Source organism: Xenopus laevis, chromosome 2L (assembly GCF_017654675.1).
Source record: "Xenopus laevis strain J_2021 chromosome 2L, Xenopus_laevis_v10.1, whole genome shotgun sequence".
NCBI lineage: Eukaryota > Metazoa > Chordata > Amphibia > Anura > Pipidae > Xenopus > Xenopus laevis.
Window position 1 is genome coordinate 103,984,459 of NC_054373.1, and position 13,806 is coordinate 103,998,264.

Below are 13,806 nucleotides of genomic sequence, written 5' to 3' on the forward strand. Positions count from 1 at the left end.
TCAGCTACACAGAAATGAAAAATCAATGAGAAAACCTGTAATAATGTGGCTTAATTCAGAGATGTAAAATAGCAAATGCCTAATCGAAATATTAGCAGGTTATTTATAACCGACTTGTTACAGCTGTTTAAATTATAAATAAAAGACATAATAATTGGGGGGGTCCATTTATGACTTTTGATCCCTTAGGATTAAAAAGCTGAGAAATAAGCAGCATTTCAAATTTTGAATTTTAAATATCTGATCCTAACTTAAAGGACAATTAAACCCCCACACAAAAATGTCATCACTGAAGAGACTCTTTGAAATCTCTAAATACCTGTCACTCTGGTTGTTAAAAAGTTACTATTAAGACTGCAGCCTTCCCTTAATCACTTAGCATTCCTTCTGCTCCTCTAACCCATTCAGCCCCCTCCCTCTGTAATATCCTTTGGCTGTTGGCTACTGAGCATGCGTAGTTATTCTCAACTCAGATTAATAAACACTCCCTCTAGTCTAACAGCCAATGAAGAGATGGAATTGCTGGTTCCCATAGAAACTCTGCTCTAGCTGTCTGCTCCTATTTTTAAATCCTAATCCCCTCTCTTGAGCTCAGAGTAACCATTACAGTGCTCAATCCAAGCATAACTTGTCATCATATTAAATTCTGTCTGCGTTAGCCTGCATTCTTTAATAGCATGAACTTTACATCTCATCAGTGCTGCCTCAGATATAAATGCACTGATGATGTGTCAGAAGAAAATGCCCCCCCCCCCCCGGTGAAAGCTGCTATTTGTTTTAGGGAAATGTAATGATACTGGTAAATAGAGGAGATGTATGTAGTACAAATAATGCCATTTAGGTGGGGGAGATGTGCCCAATTTATATACATGGCAGGAAATATGTCCTTCAAAATCATTACTTAAAATAGGAATTAACAGAATTAATTAATTAATTAGGTCTCGTATTAATCTAGCACTGAATATCAGTAAAGCTGTTTTACATATTATCTCAGAGTCTATCTGTGATAGCACTATAGGGTGAACTGAGCAAATCAACTATTGCATACTTTTGTCTGAAAATAATTTTTAGAGGAAAATCTCATCTAGAAATGTCCAGAATGAATTCTGCATGGTCAGCCCTTTCATACAGTAAATGCCCTGACCATACAAATCAAGGTTAGGGCCGAGAATACTATACTACCAGTTGGGAATCAGAGAAAGTGATGCCAAATGGGCTGCTTACTGTGTGTTTAATAAAATGGACAGTATAAACACATTTCTCAGACAGATGCAGTTTATACTGTAAACTTGTTCAGTGTTGTTTAAAAAAAATTTTTTAGCAATTCAGTTAAAATTACATATTGCACTACCTCTATGCCATACTCACCCAATTCCTTAATATTCATGTCTTTCACAAGTTCTTTAATGTATTCCAAAAGAGCATAGCATTTATACTGAGCTTTCTCAAGTGCTGCTTGATATTCAGGAAGAAGTCGTTGAAATTTCTGTATCTTCTGTAGCTGCTGGTGGACACTCAGGATCTTCTGTTCTACAACAGCTTTATCTTGAGCAATCTGATACAAGATCTTTAATGTTCCCTGGTTATGTTCCTCAAGAACAAGTCTTTGATGCTGAAGATCACCTGTAAGCTTCTCATGAGATTTTAGCTTTTCTAAAATTTGACCAAGGATTTTCTTTGCTTCTTGGTGTTGAACCATTATCATAGCATGTTGATTTTTCACCATGGCTCTGAAACAATGTACAAATTTTTCAAACGTTTCATTGGTTATGGTGCCATACTTAACTTGTGCCAATTTATCATGTTTGATGACAGAAAGATGCATGGATGATAAGAGATGGCAGACATTTTCTTTTTCTTGTTCAGTCCATATGTCCAAATCTTGAATATGATAGCTTGCATGTTCTACAAGGGATTCACTGATAAAAAGATATTGAACATTTTGAAAGTAAATTAATCATGTTCCATATTAATATTAATTATATTCCATATCTATTTCCAAAATAGACATTAACCGACAGCTACATTTTTTATTTCTCATAAAATGAAAATCATAAAATATATTGTGTATATATATATATATTGAAAAAGGTTCCTCTCTCAAATTACTAAATACTACATACAGTCTAGGACAGTTTAGAAACATGTAAAAAAGTACTAAATAGATTACTGTAATAATAATTTGCATAAAATAAAAGCCATAATTATTCAACTTTCTCTGTGGCTGGCACCAGAATGCAATCTGGTATGCCCCAAGTGTTACTTCCTTGTATAGTGACAAACTGCATGGGTTGTTCTTAGCATGAAAGCCTGCATTAAGAAAAGATCTGTTTTCAAGGAAATGGCTCCTGAGTCTCACAGTGCACCATTAACCCTGAACTGTGCCAATATATGCTTGGTCTGCACTGTTAATTATTTTTGTTTTTGACTACATTAAAGCTATATGTACACACATATTACATTTACATCACATTTACAAGAAAAATTATACGATCATGTACATCTTGTATGTATAATGGGGCTCAAATTGTCTGTTGTTACCTAATGCATAACACTAAGGGGCAGATTTATCAAGGGTCGAAGTGAATTTTGAAATTAGAATTTTCGAGTTTATTTTATTCAAATTCAACTAGGGAATAATTAAACTTCAATTCGAGTTTTTTATAAAATAAATCGAATTTTGAAAGTTCGAGTTTGAGGGTCGATCCCATTTACCCAATTCTGAAAAATTCAAACTATTTTTAAATATTTCGATTGGTCGTTTTTATTTGAATTCCGAGTTCATGGGAGTTATGGGCATCTTTTACAAACTTCCATGAACTCTAAATTCGACCCTTGATAAATCTGCCCCTAAGAGTAAGATAATATTCTACTACTATAAATATGTTTTATCTTTTCCCAGCTATCCAGCTTTACTATACCTTTACTGTTTACAATACATTTGCTTGAATTAGTTTGTATCTAAATCTCGTAGAATCATTTAATCCATCATAGCCTTCTATGCATTAATGTTCCTCTGGGAATATGTTTATCCTAAGTAGCATATCTGAAAAATCTCTACAGTGAAAGACGCTTTAAATTTTTTCAGGACACTTTTTTCATTATGTAAATCTGATACTTCTCCAACACATGTTTATATATAGAAGATTTCTTCTACATATAAATCTACATCAGAACTTAGTACATTGCCTACTAATTCCTGAACAGACCTAATTCTATGATGTTTAATGTTGACTCAATATTTATTGAATCTTGGTACTGGAAGTACATATGTATTATTTATTCAGGATAGAAAAGTTATTGATCAAAACAGCATACATGACCTTTTATATGATCATACTTTGAAATGTAAAGATCCTATCAATAATGTAGGTCCAGTGGGTCAAAACATGCTTCATTTAGAGATTTTAGATGGAATGTATATGCATATTGGCCCTTAACATACCTTGACCAGTGAGGAATGAAGTAAACATTTATTGAATTCATGAGAGAAGAGAATTCCAGACACCATTTATAAAATGTGGATTCTGTTCTGCTGTAAATAAGGAACCAACGTATATTCTGCTGCACTGCCTGTAGGAAAAGACCCCATGACCTTTCCTTAGAGTATGTTAGACCAGCACTCGTTACCTGAAAAATATAAGAGATGTTGTCATCACTGCCAGAGAGAGGCCTCCAAAGGCTGAAGACAAGCAAAAACTGCATCCCATTATCTTTAAACAAAAATTAGATTGTTATGACATAGCCCTCATGTTACAAGCCCATAGCCAGCAGCCCACTAGCATTCTATGAGTACTACTCTCCAGTCTCCACCACTAAGTTCTGGGTACAAAGTATATGTATTGTGCTACTCTGGGCCACAAGTTGTTCATTGTGCGTACAAATCGGTACCTCAATGTCTCAGTACACAGTGGAGGTACAGTAATCCTGTATAAATTGTTTAAATTTGTTTGCATGGGGAGAAAATTATAGGGTTGAGCCATGTTATATCTGCATCATTCAATGTGTGCTTAATGCAAGGATTACACATCCAGCCTGCAGTAGAGATCCAATTGTATTCATTGTACAGTTATCATTACTTCCTCTGCTTTCTCCCTCATGCCATTCCTCTTACTTCCTGTTCCTGCCTCCTACCCAGCCCGCCTCTCTGCCTTAGAGGTACACTGTAATTAAAACATTGCGATAGTACAGGCCATTGAGAAATAAGAGAAGGAGCAGGCCAATTCCAATGGAACCTAGAAGGTAAGAGAGGGCTGATCAAGAGGCTCTGTTTAAATCTAAGTCACCTAGACTTTGTTAAACAGTCCATTCTCTGAACCAGAGCCTTCAGTTCTGATTGGTTGGCAGCTTTTTCTGAAGGTTATCACAACAGGCAACATATAGTATCTTTGGCCATCTATCCCCATTCTGCAAATTTAAATTGCCCATAGAATATTTTTTAAGACCTGCCTAACGGTTGGCATATTATTGGGGGTTCAATAAAAAATAATGATAATAATAAAAATAAAGCACTCAGAATACAGTATGTTTCCATTAACAACTTTTATTACTTTCCAGCATATGTATGTATGTATGTATGTACTCACGTATGTAACAAAAAATGCAGTTGCTGGTATAGTAACTGAACTCACACCCCCAGAGTACAACAGGCTCTTAAAGCAATGCTCTACCTGAAATATTCTGTATATTGTAAATCCTACATAATATAGGGGTTATCTAAGAAAATATTATAAATCACACAGTTTACCTTAAAAGTGAAAAAAAGTTAATGTGTTGTGAAAAACATACCTCACTTCTCATGGCATTTGCAATGGTTGCTTGTTGTTCCGAAGTAAATAAGTGGGAAACTGATCCAAAAACAATGAATTCTGTTATCTGTACCAGGGTTGTATCATCTATCTCTTCCTCTGCCAGCAAAATCATTATTTTTTGGCCCTGAAAAGATGTTATATAAACAGGTAAGTAAAAATATTTTTTTCAGTTATTTATTGAAGAAGAGATCTCTACTTCATCAGGCCAGGCATTTCAGGAATCTTTGTGAGATCATCTTAACAGTTTTTTAACTGATCTTTCGGTATCTGTTTAGAATATGTTTTCCTATTATTTTCCAATTACAGTAGAACCCCTATTTTTACATTTTTGAAGGGACCAGAATAAAATCATGTAAAATCAGGGAAATTAATTATGCATAATATATAGGTTGGACCACAAAAAAACAATGTCAAGTGAGGTAAAACTTAAAATCAGGGGAGATGCATTTGCTTGCTATCATCTTTTCCAGTTAAATTTGCCCATTTCTTTGTATGTTTATAAGTATTCATACATATTCAGCAGTACATTATGCTCTGCTCAAAGTATGTTAAGGTTTTTCACATAGGAAGCATAAATGATTACTGAAGTCAACTGACTTGGGAATTCAACATGTTTTAAAACAGAACACTAGTTGGAAGATTTTTGTGTAGAGGGTAATTAGCAGTGATTTACACTCTATTTCTGTGATCCCCAACCAGTAGCCCATGAGCAACATGTTGCTCTCCAACCCCTTGGATGTTGCTCCCAGTGGCCTCAAAGCAGTTGCTTATTTTTGAATTCCTGGCTTGGAGAAGTTTTGGTTGTATAAAAACCAGGTGTACTGCCAAACAGAGCCTCAATCTAGGGGGCAATCACAGCACTTATTTGGCACCCCAAGAACATTTTTCATGCTAGTGTTGCTCCCCAACTTCTTTTACTTCTAAATGTTGCTCACGAGTTCGAAAGGTTGGGGATCCCTGCTCTATTTGAACTAATGTTATTAGTTGCATACCACTGGGTATAGTATAAGGGCTGCTTATATTTCATTTGTTTAATAATGGGATGGGATGGGATTGGATGGGATTGAAAGATTCTGTGGATAAAAAAGCTCGTAGGGCAAAAAGAGTCATCTTGGCAGACTTGTGACAAACTTGATATTTAGAAGTCCATTTAATGTGCAAAAATATACATTTTAAAATGATGTGTATTATATATATATATATATATATATATATATATATATATATATATATATATATAATCTACAGTCTGGTCATTTCCCTATGGGACCAGACTGTAAATTATATCCTTATAAACGGCTCTGACGTCAGAACGCGCCGTTTATAACAGGGGTCCCAGGCCGCCGAATTTGACGCAATGCATCTGAATTTGACGCCGCCACATTCAAATTGAACCCCCCACTCCCCTCCCGACATTTCACACAAAATGTAGATTATAATGCATAATGTACCCCCTACTGAAATTTATAAAGATATTAGAAGTCACCTCGGAGTTATGTGACCTGTAGGCCTTCGCCTCATGCATTTATATGGTCACATAACTCCTCGGTGACATAATATCTTCATAAATTACAGTAGGGGGTACACTATCCACTATATATATTTATATATGTATATATACTATGATTATTTACAGCAACCTTTAATCAATTAAGTAGTGCCCTGGTATAATGAATCCCAAAATGATTCCTGCACTCAATTGGTATCATTTGGTATACAAATGTACCTGTAATTGTCAGGGGAGGGACTTTATGATGGAAGTGTTCAGTATGGTGGCAGCCTCCAATAAACATAGTTCCCACTTACTGAAAATTACAAGCAATATGGCAGAAATGCAACATACAGCATACAAAGGAAGGCCTATGCTACATTGGACATTTTACATGTCAATATACTTGCGTGACAACATAAGGACTCTATTATGGGACATCTACTTTGACTGCAAGATAGAGTACTTCAAAGACCGCAATTATCCCACAAGTCAGTGCAAGGGTAATCCAAGGCCAACAGGTTACTCACTGTGTTTGTTGTTCAGGAAGAGAAGAGGAAAAGGACCATCCATATTTAATAGGATGTACCTTATAATAAGTGAGGCACGTAATTAAAAGCACCAATAGGCACTATAAAAGCCTTGAGAAGGAGTTGTATTTTTAACATATTTTAGTTACATCTTTTAGATGTGATGTTCCAGCAACAGTTTCAATACAACTGAAAATGAATGGAAATTATAAAGAAGAAGTCTTCAATTATGTTTGCCTGCCATTTTACAACTTCTTTAAAAATTACTATAAAAAAAAGTTTGACTTGCATTTATTGTTTATTTAAACCAAGTGTGATGTGCCTGAGAAGCTTACCTTCAAACCAGCTTTCACATAGCAGTCTACTAGCTGGGATCTGAATTTCTTAGATTGTTGTTCTTCTGTTTCTGCTTTGTTATATGACCCAATTTGGACCACAGAAAAACCAGAGAGATGTGCAGCTAGCCGGGCTAGTGAAGCAGTTGCTCTTGGACAACCTTCTCCACAAAGCATTGTATGTGCGCTCTCGTGAGTACTTCCAATGTTGCGTGTCAAACGACATAACAGATCAACTGTACTCTATGAGCAAATGATATATTAATTATATAAGTTGTTTAAATTATATTATATCATTCCAGTAATTTGAATGAGATATTGGTAGATGAATAGGAATAGACAGATAAATAATAAAAAGTAACAAAAATAAAAAGGTAATAAAATAACATAATATTGCCTTGTTTTTTTTGGATGCTTGGGTTAGTGACAATTTTAAAAGAGGAAGGCAAATCATCCAAAAACTATGAAAATACAACATGAAGATTATATTGAAAATGTAAAAGAATATGCCAATCTGGAACATACCAAAGGTTAACCTGAAGGTGAACCACCATTCAACATAAAGTACTAGGTATTTTGTTTTGTTATGATTATCATAAATGTACAGGTGGAGCAGGGCTGAACACATAACTTGCAGGAACATAACCAAGATAATATGTTGGTATATACAGTTTTGAAGCAAAGCCACATTTTCCTCACCTCTGTTCTAACTTATGCTTTGCTGCGACACCCACATAATGATATTCTATACTCATTTAACAAAGGATTTCTATTAAGCAAAAATAGATCAATGCGAGTCTTGCTAAAGCTGCCTATTATCTTCTGTAAGCATGCAATTATTCCCCAGATAACACATAAACTAGGCCATGACTGATTGAGAAAACGATTACAGCCACCAACCTTATAAAAAGTGATGTTCATTCTCGGATTGGCTTTGTTGTATTCTCTCAGCGCCTCCGCTAATAACTGCTTCGTGTGGATTAAATTAAATGTTTGCTGGTAGCCGTCTAGGGTGTGAATTGTGATGCTTGTTTTTTCACTCCTCCTGAACAAATTTGAGTCCTGCTGCTTAGCTACAGTGGTTATTAACCCACCGTCATCTTCAATAATGTTACTAAACAAAGGCTGGTCAGTACTCAGTATGATGTGCAGCTGTAATAGATAAGGTTGGTTTGACACATCCCACAATAAATAGAGTCACATTCATTTGTTCATCAGTTCAAAAAGGAATTACTGGTGCAATGAATATATAAGTCTGGGAGCATATAATGCATGTTGTTTTTCTTTTAGCAGTAATGTTCAAGCTGTGGAATTACTACAGCTGTTGCTAAATTGCATCTGCAAGCATCTTGTGATGCTAATGGTTTTAAGTAGTCTGGATTTTTTGAACCTGGTTTAGCCAAGTCTGCACTAAGACTGTAGGATATAATCTTGATCTAACAACATACAACGGAATATTGGTGAAATGCTGCTCATTATAAGCTGCAGGGTGCAAGACTGGTCTAAATAGGTTCAACAATCCATACATCTTCTTAGATCAGAGAATTTTACATAGCCAACCATAATTTATTTTGTACACTTTGGGGCATATTTTTTTTTATAATGGAAAACAAATTATTCCAAAATTCACAAAAACTAAAAAAATCGAATTTCATTAAAAGGCCCCAGTCATTGGCTGTCAATGAGAAGCCACAAGCACTATCTCTATAAATGAGCTATAATCATCAGCTTGCTCTTTAAGGTAAATCATGCCCCTGAGTATATACCATTAAAATGAAGCTTTCTGAGGTACAACCTTAAAGGAAAACTATACCCCCCAAACAATGTAGGTCTCTATTAAAAGATACTGAGTAAAACAGCTCATGTGTAAAACCCTGCTTCATGTAAATGAACCATTATCATAATAATATACTTTTTAAGTAGTATGTGTCATTGGGTAATCATAAATAGAAAATTGCCATTTTAAAAAATAAGGGCCACCCCCTGAGATCGTAAGATTCACTGTGTACACATACAAACCACATGTAAGGTCACATGAGCCAATTAACAGACAGAGTTCTGCCTTTTGCTTCCTCACTTCTTCCTGTTACAGTTAGTGTTGTAGTATTTCTGGTCAGGTGATCTCTGAGGCAGCACAGATAGAGTCACGAAATGGTGGTTCAAGGCAAGAGATGTAAAAGGGCAAAATTTATGTAAATATATATTCCAGTTTGGTAAGATTCTTTAATATGTCATTCAATTTGATATAAACTATCTGTTGCTTAAGTATTCATTTTGGGGGTATAGTTTTCCTTTAAAAATGCTGTCTTACAATAGTCTACTTTTCAAATAACAGTAAAACAATGTAGTCATAAATATCACATCAGCTGCTGTACTATACCTCTTCTTCATTTGTAAATACTTTTTTCACTGATATTGCATATTCACTTTGATATCGGCTATAATCCACAGAGCTGGACATCTTATGCCCATAAACCCAGTCACATTCATGCCTCCATAAGCGTAGGATCTTCTCAGCAGTGGTGCTTCCATCCAGGGAAAGACAGATATTTCTGTGAGCAATATGAACAAGGAAAAAAGATTCTATTTTGAAACTCTTAAAAAAAAATCAACTCAGCAAGAATCGACATGCTGTAGTGACACTTCACTAAGTCTACAGAAACCTTTACAAGAAGTAAAATTAAACATGTATCTCCAGTGTTTCCCACCTATATATGGTAAGAGACCAAGAAGACATGGTCTGTTGGTCCTATTTTCATGTTTTAATGGCACACACACTGGGCCAGATTCAATTCAGTGAGAAAAAGTTTTCTCGCGGTTTATCATGTGAAAACGCTTGGATGAGATTCAATTTGAGGAGACAAAACTTTTCTCCTAATTCAGTTCTAGTTTTAAAGTGATAAACAGTGAGATATGTTTTTCTGAATTGAACTGAATCTCTCATGAACTGTCTCAGTTGGTGACTGTAAAGTTATATTATATATGGCAGATACACTAAGATTTTGTAACTTTGTGACAATGAAGGCAACACTGTAAAGTTAAATACGGCAGATTTGTACTTTTATTACATTGTTCTTATTTAGTTGTATTAATGTATGTATAACTTTTTTATAAATTGCGACTACAATACCCATCATTTTACAATTTTACCGTTTAGAAAGTATTCAACATAAAAAATAATAAGTAAGTATAAAAACAAATCGATTAAGAGCATATAATATAAGTGGGTGAATAACATACAGCCACAAAGAGGAGGGCAAAGTTAATATGTTATAGCACACTAATTAGTCAGCATTGTGATAATTACCAGCAGTTTTCTATAACGTGTCTCTCATTTTTATGGCTTTCTTCTCAAAAAAGAATTCCAAATGTAAGTAAATGGGCCCCATAGACATAACATTTTTCTGAAAATTTAGTTTTACCCTAAAACAGGTTAACTAGAACTAAAGCATTTCTTATAAAACTGTGTTAAAAATTCTACTATAATTTTGAATTTCCTATGTATGTAATGCAAAAAAATGGGTCAATTTCCTTTTCCTCCAAAGCTTATTATAATGACTATACTGTATGTCTGGAAATTCTCAACATTGGACAGTATTACCAAAAGCATATAGATTCAAGCCAGACATCCCTGAAGAATGAATAATCAAGTCACAATGAACAAGTGACAATAAATCAAGGACATGGTGGACAGTCTTTTAATGCTGTATGTAGAAAATGTAAGTCAATCTCCGTAGGTCTGATCAAGATGAGGAGAATGGGAACAGACAAGCTAAAGACAGTCATTTATCTTAATTGTCACATATACTCTTGTGACTGCTGTTTCACTTATATTGATGTTGCCAACTTTGTGCATTATATTACAATGAACACTGACAAGTCAGTTCAGAACAGGCCTTAAATGTATATTAAAGGTTACACAATGTGCTGGAACTGGGGTAACTGATTTTGGTAGGATGGTAATGGGTCCAGCAGAAACACAACATTTATCTACATCCATTACCTGAATATTTTTGCAAGGTCTCGAAGTGTGAATATATAGTGACAGCGTTGGTATGTTCTCAAGAACACAGTCCTCAGTCTTTCTTGCAGCTCTATGGTAATGGCAGTAATCGATGAAATTGGTCCTTGCAAATGGTCAGCAATGGTAACACTGTTCGTCCCAGCCTATGTGTACAAAAGAAATAATGTCAAAAGATGTTCCCAATTCTTCTGCAACCACAGCACATACAGGACAGTAATTGATCATTAACATGACAAATCCCGCTGGAATAAGTAAGGTTTAAAAGCTTGGGGATTTTTCTATATATCAAAGGTGTAAAATATATATTTTATTATTATGATGATTTACTATTTTGAATCCTGCAATCCAAACTAAATCGAAATTTTATTTAATCTTTTCCCTCCCAACATTCTAAACTACTTCAATGGCAAGAGGTGTAGATCTCTGATGTCAGACCTTATTCCTTTTAAATGCCATTAAAGTCATTTAGCATGTTGGTAGGGCAAGAGTGTTGCCTATCAATTTGAAGTTTCAGAGTAGTTGGGACTCTGCAGGGAGGGAACAGGGAGGGGGGTCAATGAAGGGCACTGGATGGGGGCTTTTGGCCATGAGGGGTTTGGTCCTCCGTTAAAATGTCAGTTTCTTATTTAGGATTATCCACTGGCAGATCTTACTAGAAAAACATATACCGGTATCTGTTTAGCAATATATTTTATAGAGGACCTGCACGTTCAGGGATATACTTTCCCTTTATTGTAGAGCAAGGTTTCATTGAAGGAGAAGTATCTCTTGGCCCTCTCCACTGCCCCCACTCCAAGCTCCCTACCCGCAGTATTCTTTTTAGAAGTCTCCCTCCTGCTGACCTGCTATATATTTGCAGGGTTACGAAGCAGAGTTCAAAGGTGCCATCATATGTGGGCAGGAAGCTTGGAGTGGGGGCAGTGAAGCAAACAGTGGAGGGGGCTCAAGGGTTTATTTTCTTCTTTAAGCTACATATGCTTTTATCTATTGTTCTGTTGCTTTACAATTCACTTAAATATACATAATTATCAATGATAAAGTTGTTTTCCCAACTCACTTTTAAATACACACACAACATTTCACATTAAGTAAAAGTTTTTAAAAAAGAGGTTTTACATTTTGCCCATCGTTAACAATTTTGTAGACAAATATATGCACCCTAAAGCATACCTTAAAATTTCTCATTGATTTTCCCACCAATTCTTTAACCAGATTCAAAAGGTAAAACCTTTAATAAGCTATGGGTAAAATTACTGCCAGTGTAAAAAAATGACCCCAGGCAAAAAAAAAAACACTTGATTTTGCTAAACTATCACAAAGGACTTCTATGAGAAATTTGTCCTTGAAAAGAACAGTCTTGTTTGATTTTGCATTACAAATACATGATACATGATAATAATAATAATGTCCAGCAGAAACAAAATTTCAATACTACAGGTATAGGACCCATTATCTGGAATTCTCTAGATAGCGCCAAACTACAAGAAGGCCAACTCCCATTTTAAGCAAGTAATTCAAATTTTTTTGAAAGAATTCCTTTTTTCACTTTAATTATAAAACAGTACCTTGTACTCAATCCTAACTAATATATAATTAATCCTTATTGGAGGCAAAACAATCCTTTTGGGTTTATTTAATGTTTAAAGGAGAAGGAAACTTTTTTGCAAAAAACCCCATACCCCCCACCCCAGGTAAACGCCCCTCCCTCCTCCCTCCTCCCCCCAGGCTAACTACCCCCCGGGAAATGCCCCATACTCCATACTTACTCCTCAGCGCAGATTATTCAAGTGAAGTTCCATCTTTCCGTGCATGTGCAGTTGTGGCAAACCGGCAAACTGCTCCAACTGGGCCTGAGCAAAATATCTCTCAGTCAGTTTACAGAGGACGTGGAAGATGGATGCGTAGAACTCCCCTGGAAGAATCTGCGCCGAGGGGTAAGTATGGATATGGGGCATTTCCACAGGGGGGGGGTGGTTAGCCTGGGGTAGGAGGGAGGGGCGTCTACCTGGGGTGGGGGGTACAGGGTTTTTTGCAAAAGGGTTTCCTTCTCCTTTAAATAATTTTTTAGTAGATTTAAGGTATGGAGATCCAAATAAGACCCCAGGTCCTGAGCATTCTTGATAACAGGCCCCATACCTGTATTGAGAGATTTCTTTCTACTTTAAAAACTTGAAGTTCCCAAGTCTATTGCTTGTTATTGATGTATATGAGTGAAATGAAGATGTTACCTTGAATTCTGTAGCTGGCTGCATAAAATGAGCACTTAGCAAGGAGCTGAATATTCCGTGTTGATCACTTTGACTGAAAGAATAATGTAATCAATGACAAATCGATATACTTTTATTTATGACTACATGGAGATATTAATCATGCAAATGTAAAAAAGTGACATCTATTTTCTTCTTTTTTGTTATAAAGATTTTTGTAGATTGAAAAACGACATTAAATAAGACAGAACAGAGAGCACAGACTAGTAAAATCTATACTATTACTTGTGTGTGGGCCGTCTGTTCATGCATATATACATTATGTAATGCAGTTTACAAGGTCATTTTGGAGGAAAAAAACAGATAAAGCTGTAAGAAAAGAAAGATAGACAGCAAAAATGATGTAACAA

At 35.5% G+C, this 13,806-nt stretch overlaps 1 protein-coding gene across 1 annotated transcript in view; it reads right to left on the bottom strand.

Moving 5' to 3' along the window:
• LOC108708347 (dynein beta chain, flagellar outer arm) overlaps positions 1–13,806 on the bottom strand; it is a 242,968-nt gene that overhangs the window by 121,144 nt on the left and 108,018 nt on the right. The window contains exons 60-67 of the mRNA XM_018246944.2: positions 13,418–13,490; positions 11,169–11,332; positions 9,546–9,717; positions 8,066–8,317; positions 7,166–7,408; positions 4,789–4,935; positions 3,446–3,630; positions 1,369–1,919 (exon numbers count right to left, since the gene is read on the bottom strand). Coding sequence (XP_018102433.1) covers positions 1,369–1,919; positions 3,446–3,630; positions 4,789–4,935; positions 7,166–7,408; positions 8,066–8,317; positions 9,546–9,717; positions 11,169–11,332; positions 13,418–13,490 — 1,787 coding nt within the window. The remainder of the gene's footprint in view (positions 1–1,368; positions 1,920–3,445; positions 3,631–4,788; positions 4,936–7,165; positions 7,409–8,065; positions 8,318–9,545; positions 9,718–11,168; positions 11,333–13,417; positions 13,491–13,806) is intronic.